Source organism: Populus alba, chromosome 11, assembly GCF_005239225.2.
Source record: "Populus alba chromosome 11, ASM523922v2, whole genome shotgun sequence".
Lineage (NCBI taxonomy): Eukaryota > Viridiplantae > Streptophyta > Magnoliopsida > Malpighiales > Salicaceae > Populus > Populus alba.
Genome location: NC_133294.1, coordinates 7,181,710 through 7,196,212, shown reverse-complemented (window position 1 = coordinate 7,196,212; position 14,503 = coordinate 7,181,710). Strand labels below are relative to the sequence as shown.

At 32.5% G+C, this 14,503-nt stretch overlaps 2 protein-coding genes across 2 annotated transcripts; both read right to left on the bottom strand.

Annotated features, from left to right (window-relative positions):
* Positions 1-1,410: 1,410 nt before the first annotated feature.
* Positions 1,411-3,698, bottom strand: LOC118051835 (L-type lectin-domain containing receptor kinase IX.1). Its single transcript, XM_035062578.2, has one exon. It carries the CDS (start codon positions 3,640-3,642, stop codon positions 1,528-1,530), a length of 2,115 nt encoding a protein of 704 aa, XP_034918469.1. The 5' UTR covers positions 3,643-3,698; the 3' UTR covers positions 1,411-1,527.
* Positions 3,699-7,931: 4,233 nt separating this feature from the next.
* On the bottom strand, positions 7,932-9,285 carry LOC118051850 (L-type lectin-domain containing receptor kinase IX.1). Its single transcript, XM_073412303.1, has one exon. It carries the CDS (start codon positions 8,690-8,692, stop codon positions 7,979-7,981), a length of 714 nt encoding a protein of 237 aa, XP_073268404.1. The 5' UTR covers positions 8,693-9,285; the 3' UTR covers positions 7,932-7,978.
* Positions 9,286-14,503: the final 5,218 nt, after the last annotated feature.

Genomic DNA, 14,503 nt, shown 5'->3' with positions numbered 1-14,503 from the left:
AATCCATTCCAATGGTTATTTGCGTTCATTCTAGCTGCTTATGTGATGAGTGTATTCCGAAAATATCTACCTTTTCAGAATATATATATGAAGTTATATATATTTTGAAATAGAATTATAATTAATCAAGAATTATTTTGTTAATGCTGTTGGCTTTTGCTTAGCTATGTAATTGTGACTGTAATTATTGCCTTTGACATCTGTTTAATAAAAAAATTATGGTAAAAAATGTTGTACATTAAATGTAACCGTTGACTACAAGCACAAAATTCATAGAATAAGCTAACGACAAAGAAACCTTGCTCGTGCACTTAGCCATCCCTGCCAGAATCCATGAAAAAAAACCTACAAGGAGAGGTCGAAGCAAGCCAGGATGCATGAATTTACTTCTCAAAACTTCACCGTTTTAGAAGGCCGCATGAACAAATCACTGCAAAATGAGGAAGAATAGTGGCTATGACTTTAATTTCAGTTGCCAATCGCAAGTCTAATGTGGCTATGACTTTAATTTCAGTTGCCAATCGCAAGTCTAATATTGTGGCTATGACTCTTACCTCGCAGACACAGGAAAAGCAGCTTCGAGCTGCTTTCAGCAGCACACAAACGTGTCCGTAAATTTTAGTAAGTTTTATTAACAGTAAATAATGGTTTATCATTTATCAAACAACTGATACTTGTGGTGGAACCTAAACATACTACCTAAACGCTCGAAAATAATTGAAAATTACCCCATCGTCTGGATAGGGTTTGTTTTTAGTATAGTGTATAAGATAATTTGTTTTTGTTTTTATTTGGTATTAGAATAAAATATGAAAATTATTTGATATATAGTATAATTGTATATATTTTCTATTTGTCTTTTACACACACGAATTTCACTACATTATACATATTTTATATTCTTTTACTCATCCTAATGCTTTTTTAATTAACATAAATTATCAAAAAAAAATATTTTATTTGATCAACTAATGTTCGTCAACAATGATTTAATAATATGATATGATATAAATACAATACGACAAGTTGCCTGGCTTAAAGCCGATTACATGAATCATGTCTTAAAATCCCTGCAATCATGTTCGGGTTTCGACACGTAACTGGCATTAAGCTTCAAAATCTTCTTTCTTCTTTCATTTTCCATCAAAAAATAGAATTTAAAATTTATTGCTCTTAAAATTCAAATAAGCTTATTTCCATATTTTAGAGATAAAATGGTTGAACTTTGATGTCGATTAAGAGTCTTACGTTTAAAAACCAATGTTAAGATTCCTATCCCTTGTATCCAGGTCATGCCCGCGTGCATTGACTTTTTTTCACTTTATGTATATAAAGTGGCTAATTTATAAATCTTTAAACGGAGTGAACTTAAACTGTTCAAATGGACATGAATGATGAATTTGTACTCAGTTTTCAAAGAAAATCAATTTATAGAAAAGACGTGAAAATCGATCAGTACAGTAAAGGGGGCAAAACTAAATGTTTTAACTGGATAAGAATCTCAAATGAATTACACTGGTCATCAATTTAGCCTTCGTGTGGAAGCATGGCAGATGCAGAAGAAGCTGAAGAAGATGCGGTGAACTGGGAAGAATTAGTGTTGTAACTATAACTTGAAGATTTGTTCATCCCTCCTTCAGAATCTGTAAGGCCATAGGACATTATTGAAAGTGAAGATGCAGACATTGGCGGGGCGATATATGATGGCACAGGCATCTTTGATGGGAGCATAGGCAATGGAGCATCAAAATTAAGAACGTGAAGTGCTTGCCGAATTGAGGGTCTAAGATGTTCATCCGGATGAGCACACGAAAGGCCGACGATCATCAAGCGTTCCATCTGCGTCTTGTTAAAATCTCCGCATAGTCTTGGGTCAACTGCTTCAAGTAGCTTTCCCTCACCATAGAGCTCCCAAACCCACTGCACCATGGACACATGATCTTCATTACTGGCCTTTGGGTTGATAGGTTTTCTTCCACAAGCAATCTCCAATGCAACAATTCCAAAACTGTAAACATCTGACTCTCTGCTAGCCTTGCCTGTCATTGCACACTCTGGAGCCATGTAGCCCATTGTCCCTGCCAAAACTGTTGTTTGAGAACCTTTTCCATGGTCCACAAGCCTAGCCAGACCAAAATCCCCGAGCTTAGCATTGAATTCTGAGTCCAACATAATGTTGCTAGACTTTATATCTCTATGCACCACACATTGTTCCCATTCTTCATGCAAGTACAACATCCCCGATGCTAAGCCTTGCACGATTTTGTACCTCACCTCCCATGTCAACAAGCTAGTTTCTTTGAAAAGATGGGAGTCTAAGCTGCCATGAGGCATGAATTCGTAAACAAGTAAAAGCTCCTTTCTTTCATGACACCAACCAATGAGTTGGACCAAGTTTCTGTGCCTCAATCGGCTAATGATCTTTACCTCTGCTGCATATTCTTTAACCCCTTGTTTAGAACCTCTTGATACTCTCTTCACCGCAACGAATGAATCAATCTCCTTCAAAAAACCTTTATAGACACCACCGAACCCACCCTCACCTAGCTTCTCTTCATCCTTGAAGTTACTTGTAGCCCGAGCCAATTCTTGGTAAGAGAACTTCTTTGGTCCTGTTCCCCTTTCAAATTCATCATCCATGTACTCTTCAAGGACATGACCACCTTCTTCATCGTCTTTGTGCCCACACATAAACTTAATAACAAACCCAACCAAAGCGGCCCCAACAACTATAGCACCACCCCCAACACCCAATCCAACTGCCAGTCCTGTCCTGTTCTTTTTCCGATTCCTACGTGAGCCACCATTTGGCGGAGAAGCTGCAGCTGGATCTATTGGAGCGGTAACATTATCAACAATTTCTAAGCTTGAATTAAAATCCCACGAGTAAAGGGTATGTAGGGCAAATAAATCTCCTGTTGAAGCCGAAAAGCCAAAACTAACTCTTGCTGGTAGGAAATCCCTCAACCTAACTATTTGACTAAGGAATTGCATTTCTACGGCGTTATTTCTATAACCGGTGAAGGCGACACTCAGATTATGTGTGCTTGAATTATAACTAATCCAAGCTTCAGTTATTCTCCCTCCACTAATATCACACAGCCAAGTAATATTATTTACAGATTGCATAGAGTTGATGTCGATACCTACATGCTCGCCTGGTGGATCAAAATAATTTTGGAAGATATCGAACTCCACTGCAACAAATTGATTATCCGTTGTGTTTAGTGGCTGATTGTTCCTTAAAAGACCTAGACTTCCACCCTTGGAGAGAAGAGGCGGAAGCTCTTCAGGCCCAAGAAAGAAAGCCAATCCATCTCCGTATGTAGTTCGACCTTGCGAATCGATGGAAAAAGAGAAATGGGTAGTGAAGTCTGTAAGATTCCCTGAGGCCTCGTCCCAAAGCTGCATCGGTTTGGAATACGTGGCTCGACCGGAACTTAAATTCATATTAGCATTTCTTAGATTTTTGGTGAGCTGAACAGCTCCTTCGGCGGGATATGCGGCGTCCTCATATGAAATGTTTTGATCGCCGACAATGAAGCTGGTGAAGTTGAAAGATAATCCACTCGCAGAAGGGATTATTAGTGTGAAGAAAGTTGAGAAAACAAAAGGAAGAAATGGAACAGGAAGCTTAAACATGATGGAAGTTGAAATTGTAGTGCTGCAATGCTTGGGGGTTAGGAAAATTGCAGAATTTCTTTAGTTAATAAGGGCAGGTATAAGCGTGTCTGTGGCGTTAATTTGCATGGTAATGAAATGTTTATTTCCAACCACTGCGTGGACCTTTCTGTGGCCTCAAGTGGACTTTCAAGACAGGCTGCCGTCTGAACAAATCAAGGAAAGAAACCTACTTAACAATTGAGACCCGTTCCAGTTCCACGATATCGGACTTATTTTGAGGTTAAATTTTACAAGACCATGACACAATTGGAAAAAAGTTGATTCAACTTATAGGAATGAATTCTTTAAGAAGTTTAAGATATGAGATTATACATTTTTAAATTGTTGAACTTATAGTGATGAAATTGATTATCTTTCAAATTGTTTTTGTAATACTTTTATGCTGACTTATTAATTGATATTATAAGACTTGAATATATTGATAAGTATAATTAAGTGCTCAGAGATTGTTTGATGAATGAGATGTGATTCAGAATGATTGGATCAAGATGGAAGTTGTAATGACATATAATAAAAGTGTTGTCGATAACTTGGTATCAACACAAATAGAGGAAACTTAGCCAAAAGTTTCAAAAAAAAAAATCCATAATTTTAGATATATTATTCAATACTTGATATTAGTAATGAAATGTTTGAGATTTCATGACATTATATTTGAGAGTGTTATATTCTTTTTTTTCTATGCACACCATATCTTAGATGCAAGGAGTATTAATATAGTAAAAATAACTAGTTTTTTATGCAAGTGAAGACCAAAATGAAGTACGAACCTCTTAAATACAATTAAAGGAATTTCTAGCGAAGGCATTAAGTTTGTTTGACCATTTCATTGATTGAAAATATAAATTAATATATAATTATTTTTGCATCTCTAACGACATTAATTAGGTTAGAACATGTAAATTAATTATATTTTAGGAATATATTAAGAAATGGTAAGGTATATACCAAAAAATATGTTCATCTTTTTTACTACTGATTGTGTGATTGTAATTATATAGGCTACTTAACAACTATGTTGAGCTTTGTTTTTTTTTTTTTTTTTTTTATAGAAAATTTTTTTTTTCTTAGGATGATGAACCAATTGTTTGAAAGATTTGGGAGGATAAGACAAGAATTTCTTTGAACCAGCAGTTGACACGAGCTCGTAAGGGAGCTATGTCAGACAGAAATACCATAAATATTATAGATTGCATTAATAAAGGTCCGTTTTGAATAAACAATGATGATTGGAATCAAATGATTACAGAAATTTGATCCACCCCTGAATTTTAAAGGAGATCAAAATCTACAAGAAATAATCAGCTAACTGAAACAGATGGTAAATTAAGCACTCATTCTGGAGGTATGGTGTTATTTGCATAATATCAAGCTAGCATGTTGAGGATTGTTTATATTTATTATGATGAACTTCAAATTTTCATATTTATATTGTCTAATATTTTTTATTTGTTAATAGTAAGAAAAAGCAGGTGGAAAAGAACCTTTATGGTATGATGTTTTTTCGGTGTTGCATCAGAGTGCCAAGAATCATGAAACCTTCATAGATAACCAGTCTAAAAAAGTTGTTGTAAGTATTTTTTTTTATGTAATTTAATTATTATTTAAAATTAAAATTAATTTATTATTGTATTTAATTTTATTGTAAGAGAATTACAAAAAAGATATGATTTCAAGATATAGAACTGATCGGGAAAATCATCCTTCATTTGATGGAGCAGTTTGGTGTGTGATTATAGAAGGAGTTACAAAGGGTAGAATATATGGTGCACCTGGTATGCCGAAATCCATGATTAGTACGAGTGCTTCATCACAATCCTATACGATATATGGAGTCAACAGCTCCTAGCTCATCAATTCAGGCATTGAAAGAGCAAATAAAGGAAAGAGATGGTCATATTTTATCACTACAACAGAAGATGACTTCAATCAAAAACTTTCTTAGTAATATGGGATACCAAGCTTGGGCATCAAATATGGACCAAGGTATGTCGACACCTATGGCTTCATCTATGCCGTCACATGTGGCTCCACAAATGTATCCCTTGTCTAATCCAGTATATCGACCAAGGCCTAGACCACCGTATAGCGGTCCCACCTCATGATGGTCAACATTGTTTTGGTTCATTTCCACCACTACCTCGACCACCACCTTTATGATAAAACATATTTATTAAATTGTGACTTATCTATTTTGATGTAAGTTTGATGAGATTTATTTTATTTGACTTATTATTTTTGATAAAATAATTTCTAGTATTAATTTATGTTCTTTGTATATTTATCTATAATTTTTGAAAATAGTCACAAATAATTAAAAAAATTCAATAAATGGAAAAAATAATTTAAAAAATTCTTGTTAAATTAGCAACAAAATTTCTATTGTTAATCAACAATGAATATTCAGCAATGGATTTCTATTGTTAATCAGCAACAATATTCATCAACGGTCATTAGCAATGGAATATCTGTTGCTGATTTACACATTTAGCAACCAAATTTCAGCAACGGATAATTTGTTGCTAAACAAATCAGCAACGGATAATTTGTTCCTAAACAAATCAAGTAAATAGGCTCATTAAAAAGTTAGCATCTATTATTTGCATTCAAAATTATCCGTTGCTAAATTTTATCTGCAATAGATTTTAATATTATCTGCAACGGACTAGTTAGTTGCTAATAGGCTCATTTTTCTAGTAGTGCGTCCAAACAAATCAAGTAAAGAAACCTTCTTGACAATTGTCTTGTTGTCTCTGTCGACTCTACAATCTGAACCAAGTCATTAATTAATAATTTCTTTGTTTAGTTTGTAAATCAATAAAAAAAATTACTCAACGTTGAAAAAAAAATATTATTTTTAAGTGTTTATAATTATGTTTTTCTATAATTAAAGATATAATTTTTTAACAGTTTATTAACAGTCATAATATTTTATTGTAATGTTTTAAATCTATATAAATGTTTTTACTACACATAGAAAAATATATACAAAAAAAACATATTTCAAAATATTTTATTGTAATGTTTTAAATCTATATAAATGTTTTTACTACACATGTTTTTAAATCTATATAATGTTTTAATATTGAATGATAAAATTAAAAAAAAAAACTAAATCTTGAAAAAAACCTAAATCTTGAAAAGAAAAAAATAAGTGTTCAAGTGAACAATGCATTGTGATGAGAGGAGCACTGAATATTCTCCTTCTTGAAAAATAGCAAAACAAATAACAAAGCAATTTAAATTAACAATGTATTGTGAGGAGGAACCATGAATTTCTCTCCTCATTTAATTTCGGTTAGAAAATCATTTATTTAATCAATATTATTTTTATATTTTTTTAATAAGAAACTTAAGTAGAAATAATTAGTAACTAAATACAATTATCTCAAAAACCATCAAATGTAAGGATAATTACTATTTTGTTTACTTGTTAACAAATTTAATATTTTCAATTGAAATAACAACATTTTCAACTCAAATAATATAAATATATTTTTTAAACTAGCTCAATAAATTTAATTTAGATATTCTTTAAAATAATAAATTATTTTTCAACAACTTCGACGATGCAGGCGACAAAAAATATTGATTTTGTAGCAAGTGGCTCCCACACGTGTGAATTGGATGGAGATAGCATATTATCAAAGCACACAAAGAGGCTCTGCCGCCCTGGCATTTCGTGTGCAATTTGTAGCAAGTGGCTCCCACACATGTGAATTAGATGGAGATAACATGATTACACATATCTCAATTAATATTTTAAGAGCCTTAAAATTAATAATCATGTAATTAGAACCTCTAATGACCGGATACATGTTACTTTAATTGCTCTCTTACAAGGTATTAGATGAAGCTTCATATAAGCACACCATAGCCAGAGTCATCAAACATGTCATCTCACCGTATCAGATTCTCCACGCGAAACTCCAGGAGCAGCTTCAAGAAGCCTTCCTCTTCAGAATCTGTACAATATATTTTAGTAAGTGGAAGGGCTAAGATCCCAAGGTATATCTAGTGAGAGTGGCGACAATGTAGTTGACATGATTATGAGAACTGTACAATATATTTTAATAAGTAGAAGGGCTAAGATTTAGCGGTTGAGCCGGGTGGCTAATTTATAAATCTTTAAAAAGAGTGAACTTAAACTGTTCAATTGGACATGAATTTGTACTCGGTTTCAAAGAAAATCAATTTTCAGAAAAGACGTAAACATTGATCAGTACAAAAAAAAGGGAAAAATTAAATATTTTAACTGGATAAGAATCTCAAATTAATTACACTGGTCACCAATTTAATCTTCGTGTAGAAGCATGGCAGATGCAGAAGAAGCTGAAGAAGATGCGGTGAACTGGGAAGAATTAGTGTTGTAACTATAGCTTGAAGATTTGTTCATCCCTCCTTCAGAATCTGCAAGGCCATAGGACATTATTGAAAGTGAAGATGCAGATACTGGCGGGGCGAAATACGACGGCACGGGCATCTTTGATGGGAGAATAGGCAATGGAGCATCAAAATTAAGTATTTGAAGTGCTTGCCGAATTGAGGGTCTAAGATGTTCATCCGGATGAGCACACGAAAGGCCGACGATCATCAAGCGTTCCATCTGCGTCTTGTTAAAATCTCCGCATAGTCTTGGGTCAACTGCTTCAAGTAGCTTTCCCTCACCATAGAGCTCCCAAACCCACTGCACCATGGACACTTGATCTTCAATATTACTGGCCTTTGGGTTGATAGGTTTTCTTCCACAAGCAATCTCCAATGCAACAATTCCAAAACTGTAAACGGCTGACTCTCTGCTAGCCTTGCCTGTCATTGCACACTCTGGAGCCATGTAGCCCATTGTCCCTGCCAAAACTGTTGTTTGAGAACCTTTTCCATGGTCCACAAGCCTAGCCAGACCAAAATCCCCGAGCTTAGCATTGAATTCTGAGTCCAACATAATGTTGCTAGACTTTATATCTCTATGCACCACACATTGTTCCCATTCTTCATGCAAGTACAACATCCCCGATGCTAAGCCTTGCTCGATTTTGTAAAGTCAGGACGGGTAATCCTGTTGAAGGGTAATCCCTCAAGCTAACTATTTGGTAGGTAATCCCTCAAGCTAACTATTTGACCCAGACTTCCACCTTGAGAGAGATTAGGCGGAAGCTTTGATCCTTCTGGCGCAAGAAAGAAAGTCAATCCATCTCCGCATGCACGATGACGTTGGGAATCGATGGAAAAAGAGAAATGGGTAGTGAAGTCTGTAAGATTCCCCGAGGCCTCGTCCCAAAGCTGCATCGGTTTGTAGTACGTGGCTCGACCGAAACTTGAATTCATATTAGCATTTCTTAGATTTTTGGTGAGTTGAATAGCTCCATCTGCAGGATATGCTAGCTTCCTCGTATGAGATGTTTTGATCGGCGCCAACAATGAAGCTTGTGAAGTTGAAAGACAATCCACTCGCAGAAGGGATTATTAGGGTGAAGAGAGTTGAGAAAACAAAAGGAAGAAATGGAACAGTAAGCTTTTTCATGAAGGAAGTTGAAATTGTAGTGCTGCAATGCTTGGGGGTTAGGAAAATTGCAGAATTTCTTTTGTTGACAAGGGCAGGTATAAGCGTGCCTGCGGCGTTAATGAAATGTTTATTTCCAACCACTACGTGGACCTAAGGTGGCTTCTGCTTTTAAAATTCAATTGGCATTTCATGTGGGATCCATGGTTTTTTTTTTTTTGAAACGCCGGTTTGTGTGAGAGCTGCTTCTAACGTCTGCAAACCAAGTGATTCTAATTCACCTGGACACTATTCACTTCAATAAGTGAACAGTGCCCAGATTAATTAAATTCACCTGGACGCTGTGCGATAATGTTCTCTTGTTTTCCTTCTGTTATTGGGTGTTTTTTTAGTATTGTTATTATTATTTCAGGAATAAAGATTTGAACTGGCTTAGCAGTTCAAGCTTATCTACCCTTTTGTGTTTTATACTTCATATTATCAAATACAAATCATAAAAGCAAAATATAATTTGGTCAGATCCCATGTCTTGTAAGATTAAAAATCTACGATTTGAACAAAGTTTCTATTTCATTTTTAATTTCAGAGATAACTTATATTATATTTGTATTGTTGGATCGCACATCAGAACTATATATTTGTAATCTTGAATCAATTATCTCATATCAAAACTATATCTTTCTCTAGCTAAAACTTAGGTAAATTATCCATATTTGAATAGGTGATGCTTTCATGGTTTTTTTTTTTTTTTTTTTTTTGCAATCATCCTTTTGATTCCAATAAAAGATAATGATGTGAATAACAAATACATTGATTATAAGTAGATACTCGAATACTATATTTATTATGTGCATGTTTATTTTTATTTTTATATTTTATTTTTTTTAAAAAAATTAATATATTTTTTAATATTTTTACATCATTTTAATATGATAATATAAAAAATAATTTCAAAAAAAATATTATTTTAATATATTTCTAAAAAAATAATTTAAAAAACAATTATTAACATACTCTTAAAATCTTCAAAATAATAACATAGAAATTTATATATTAAACTACGAAACTACCAACAACCCCTTTGACATAATGGTATGATAAATTAGCAAGAGGGGTTATGAAAAACTTGTACCTAACCCCCTCATGGCCATAATGTACAGAGAGGGCCCTCTTTTTTTTTTAAAAAAAAAAAGGCATGCAAAAATTAATGATGGACAATATTCCGATCCGCAAGCTGATATACCATGTGCAAGCAATTTATGGTATTGAAGGATAAACCATTATAAAATATCTGGACAAAGTCACATCAATATATACAAGAGAGTACTTGAACCCTAACTAATAAGATCCAGAAATAAAAATTATTTGAGAGTAGATCTACTACGTTTCCCAAAAAGAATATTTAACTAGCTTACTCAAAAGAATTTGATACGTGATTATGATTATGTTTGTTATTTTACTTTAATTAAACTTTCCAATTAGCACTAATATTATCAAAAGTTAACTTGTATCATGTCGCAACATGTTTTAACGGGAAACCCTTTATTTGATTCTCTTGATTTTGGTTTTTAGAGATTATTACTTTGGTTTTTAGAGATTATTGATCTAACTGCTAATTCAATAAGGATTTTCGCTGAAATATTTTTTATAATTAACTAGTTATGAATTCAGATATTGGATCGATCTATCTAGTCTAGCAATAAAAAAAGAATGGAAAAATCCCAGAATAGCGAGATGGGGAGAGGGAAGATTGTGATACGCAGGATCGACAATTCGACAAGTAGGCAAGTTACTTTCTCCAAAAGAAGAAGTGGGCTGCTTAAGAAGGCCAAGGTGCTATCAGTCCTTTGTGATGCGGAAGTTGGAGTAATTGTCTTCTCCAGCACAGGCAAGCTCTATGATCATGCAAACACTAGGTCAGACCTCTCTCTCCCCTCTCGCTCTGTATATTTTGGTGTATACAGTATGAATAAATAGTTAGTTCATATGTATAGATGTAATTAATTGTTCTTTCTCCTCCGTCTCTCTTATCTCTTTTTCCCTTTTTCCTATAATTTGTATTGCAAAACAAGTAGTTCCCATGTCCCAGTGATTACAATTTTTTTATTTTTACATAATTAAAGTAGTACAGCTTCCAAAATATGGTTCTGATAGAGAGGATTAGTAGGTTTTTATTACAGAAAATCAAGTTACGGCTTTGTGTTGCTAGCTAGGGCTTAATTTCCAGCCGCAAAGACCTTTCTCATATGCATGCATGTTATATATTACGACAGGCACCTTTCTCATCAGCGATTCTGAAGGTGATCAGTCTGGTAATAGATGGTCAGTGCTCAGTTTATTTAGGTATAGAATTAAGCAGCTTGCGCGCAGATGGTAATGACTGCTTAGTTGGAGTCTGTAAGAACAAGGAGCTTATAGCATCTATCTTGGACACCTTACCTGGCTAGGAAGGGAAATCCTTAATGTTTAGGCCAAACATAAGATAAAATCTTATTACCAGTATGGATAAGCATTGACCAGTACGTTTTAATACTTTAAAAACAATGTGCTTTAAAAACAAAATGTTTTTCGCACCTCGAAACCAGCTTTATATTTGTTTTTATGTCTAAACAATTTACTAACATTAACATTTAAATTTTTTTTTTAAAAAAAAAAAACTAAAGGAGGAGGGGGTTTAAGTTTACCTCTCTTCGCATTACTTTGAAATATTTTTTTTCCCTTTAATTTTTGTTTTTTTTTTAATTTTAATTTTATTCTTTAACATTATATTTATTGAAAATTGTACTTTATAATTTTATTAATTCATTTTTTATATGGTTATCTCATATTCATGAACCGCAAATTTGATAGGTTAACTCTATGGACTTAACTTTTCTTTTTCTAATTAACTTTTTTTTTTGTCAATTTCATTATTTAATATAAGGTTTTTTGATGATTAAATTTTGTAATTTTTTTTGGTTTGCCAATGAGGTTATTTCCATCTTATGACTTGAGTCACGAGTTTATCGAGTTAATCCTGGTTTACTTGAATTGTTTTTTTGTGTTCTTTTTTTAATTGATTTTTTTTTCAATTTCACTTTTCAACAATAGATTGATTGAGAATTGAACTTCATAATTTATCTCAATTTTATTTATATTATGTTATTAAAATATCATAACTTGAGTCACAGGTTTATCAGGTTAACTTAGATTGATTCTGATTATTTTTTTTTGTTCTTTTTTATTGATTTTGTTTTTTAATTTCATCTTTCAACATTGAGTTTATTAAAAATTTAATTTTGTAATTTTTTTTAATTCACTTTCGATAAGGTTATTATGATCTCATAACTTGGTATTCAGATTGGAAGGTTAATTCAGGTTATCTTAAATTTTTATTAAAAAAATCATCTTAAATACTTATTTTGAATCAAATTGTGTTTTTACTTGTCATCTAGGTTGTCTTTTTAGACATTCCAAGATAATTGAGTCATGATAAATCAATTCTTACATAATTTAAGTTTTTTTCTATTATAAAAAATATTAGCAATATCGAAACAATTGTTTTACATTTGAAAAATATTGTCTACCCGTACATTGCATGTGTCAAATGATCTAGTGAAAAAAAACACACACTAAATTAATACATAAAATTATTGCTTAGGGGAAAAAACTTAACAGATACACTTGCTAGGAAGAAAAGAGACCCCTAGCATAAATATAGGCAACTGCAAGCTAGGAACATACATTTTCAGAGAGAATAACAAAACAGTGAATCACTTGAAGATACAAAATAACACGGTATAAATGTAGCAAAAGGTTAGTAAAGTGTTATCCTGCTTGCTATAAAACAGGAAATCAAAAATGATTAATACAGAATAGCTAATATCCATTGTTAGGAGGAGGTTGCCAGTTCTCTCTAAAACTACTCCTAGGCAATTGTTGTGGATGTCCCCACGACGTTGTCAGCAATGATGGGGGCTTTTGTTGTGTCTTTTATGTGATATGTGGTGTTGGAAAAGGTTTTTAAATTTAATTATAAAATTATGATTAATGTTTAGGAGTCGTCACTTAGTATTATAGTCACTAGAAACCTATGATCTACAAAAGTCTTGGTAAGAAAGTGATTGTGTAAAGAGAAGACACATTACCTCTAGTGTACCCTACCTAAGATAAACTGCATTGTTATTTAATTGTTTTTATACTCACAAAGTTGTTCACTACATTATACATATTTTATATTTTTTTTACTCATCCTAATGCTTTTTTAATTAACATAAATTATATAAAAATATATATTTTTTTTACTTAATCAACAAATTTTCATCAACATTGATTAATAATATGATAGAATAGAAATACAATACAAAGAGTTGCATAAAAGAATCTCATGTATTAGTTCTTAGTAAAGATAAAATGCTAAAAAATTCACAAAAATTTATAATATGTTTATTATATAAATAAAAAAAATTAAAGAAAGCAAATTATCATAAAAACTAAAAAATAATAGCATAAAAAAGGCATATGGGCTTAAAGTTAAGCCCATGCATAATTCAGCTTTGTCTAGTTTGACTGAGGTCAATGTCCAGGGTTGTATGGCTTAAAGCCGATTACATGAATCATGGTTCAAAATTCCTGCAATTATGTTCGGGTTTAGACATATAGCTAGCATCAAGCTTCAAAATCTTTGTCACGGGGCGTGTTTTTTGATTTAATCATAAAATTATGTTTAATTTTTAAGAGTCGCCACCTATTATTATGGTCACTAGGAACCTATGGTTTGTGAGAGTATGAGTAAGGGGTTGGTTGTGCAAAGGAAAGATGCATCACCCCCAGTGCATCCTACTTAACGTAAGTTGCATTTCTGTTGGATAGTTTTTCTAGGTCAGGTTTTTATTCGTTGGTCTTTTCTAAGGTTTAAGGCAGATCTATCTTCATGAGAAAGTCTTTACCCTAATCGGGTTAAATCCTAACCGTTCTAAAGTCTAAATTTAAGCATTGCATTTATTTACACATTGTATCTTTAACACCTGAGGGTGTACTTTATCGTGTAATTTTACACCCCATAAATATTAAAGTCTACATTTAGACCCTAAAAAAAGATTAGAAAAAGGTTTTTGATATTATGGTTAAATCCTAATGGATAATCATAAAATGGTTGCGATATCCATTTTTTATTTTTTTAAAACATGAAAAAAAAATGCAATTTTTGTTTTTTTTTATAATGAAAAATATGCTTGGAAAAATTTTAAGATTTGGCTGTATGCAATGAAATATTTTTTTGAATTTTTTTTGAAACATTTCATAGAAAAGCAGGTATTTTAATACTAGATTTGTATTTTA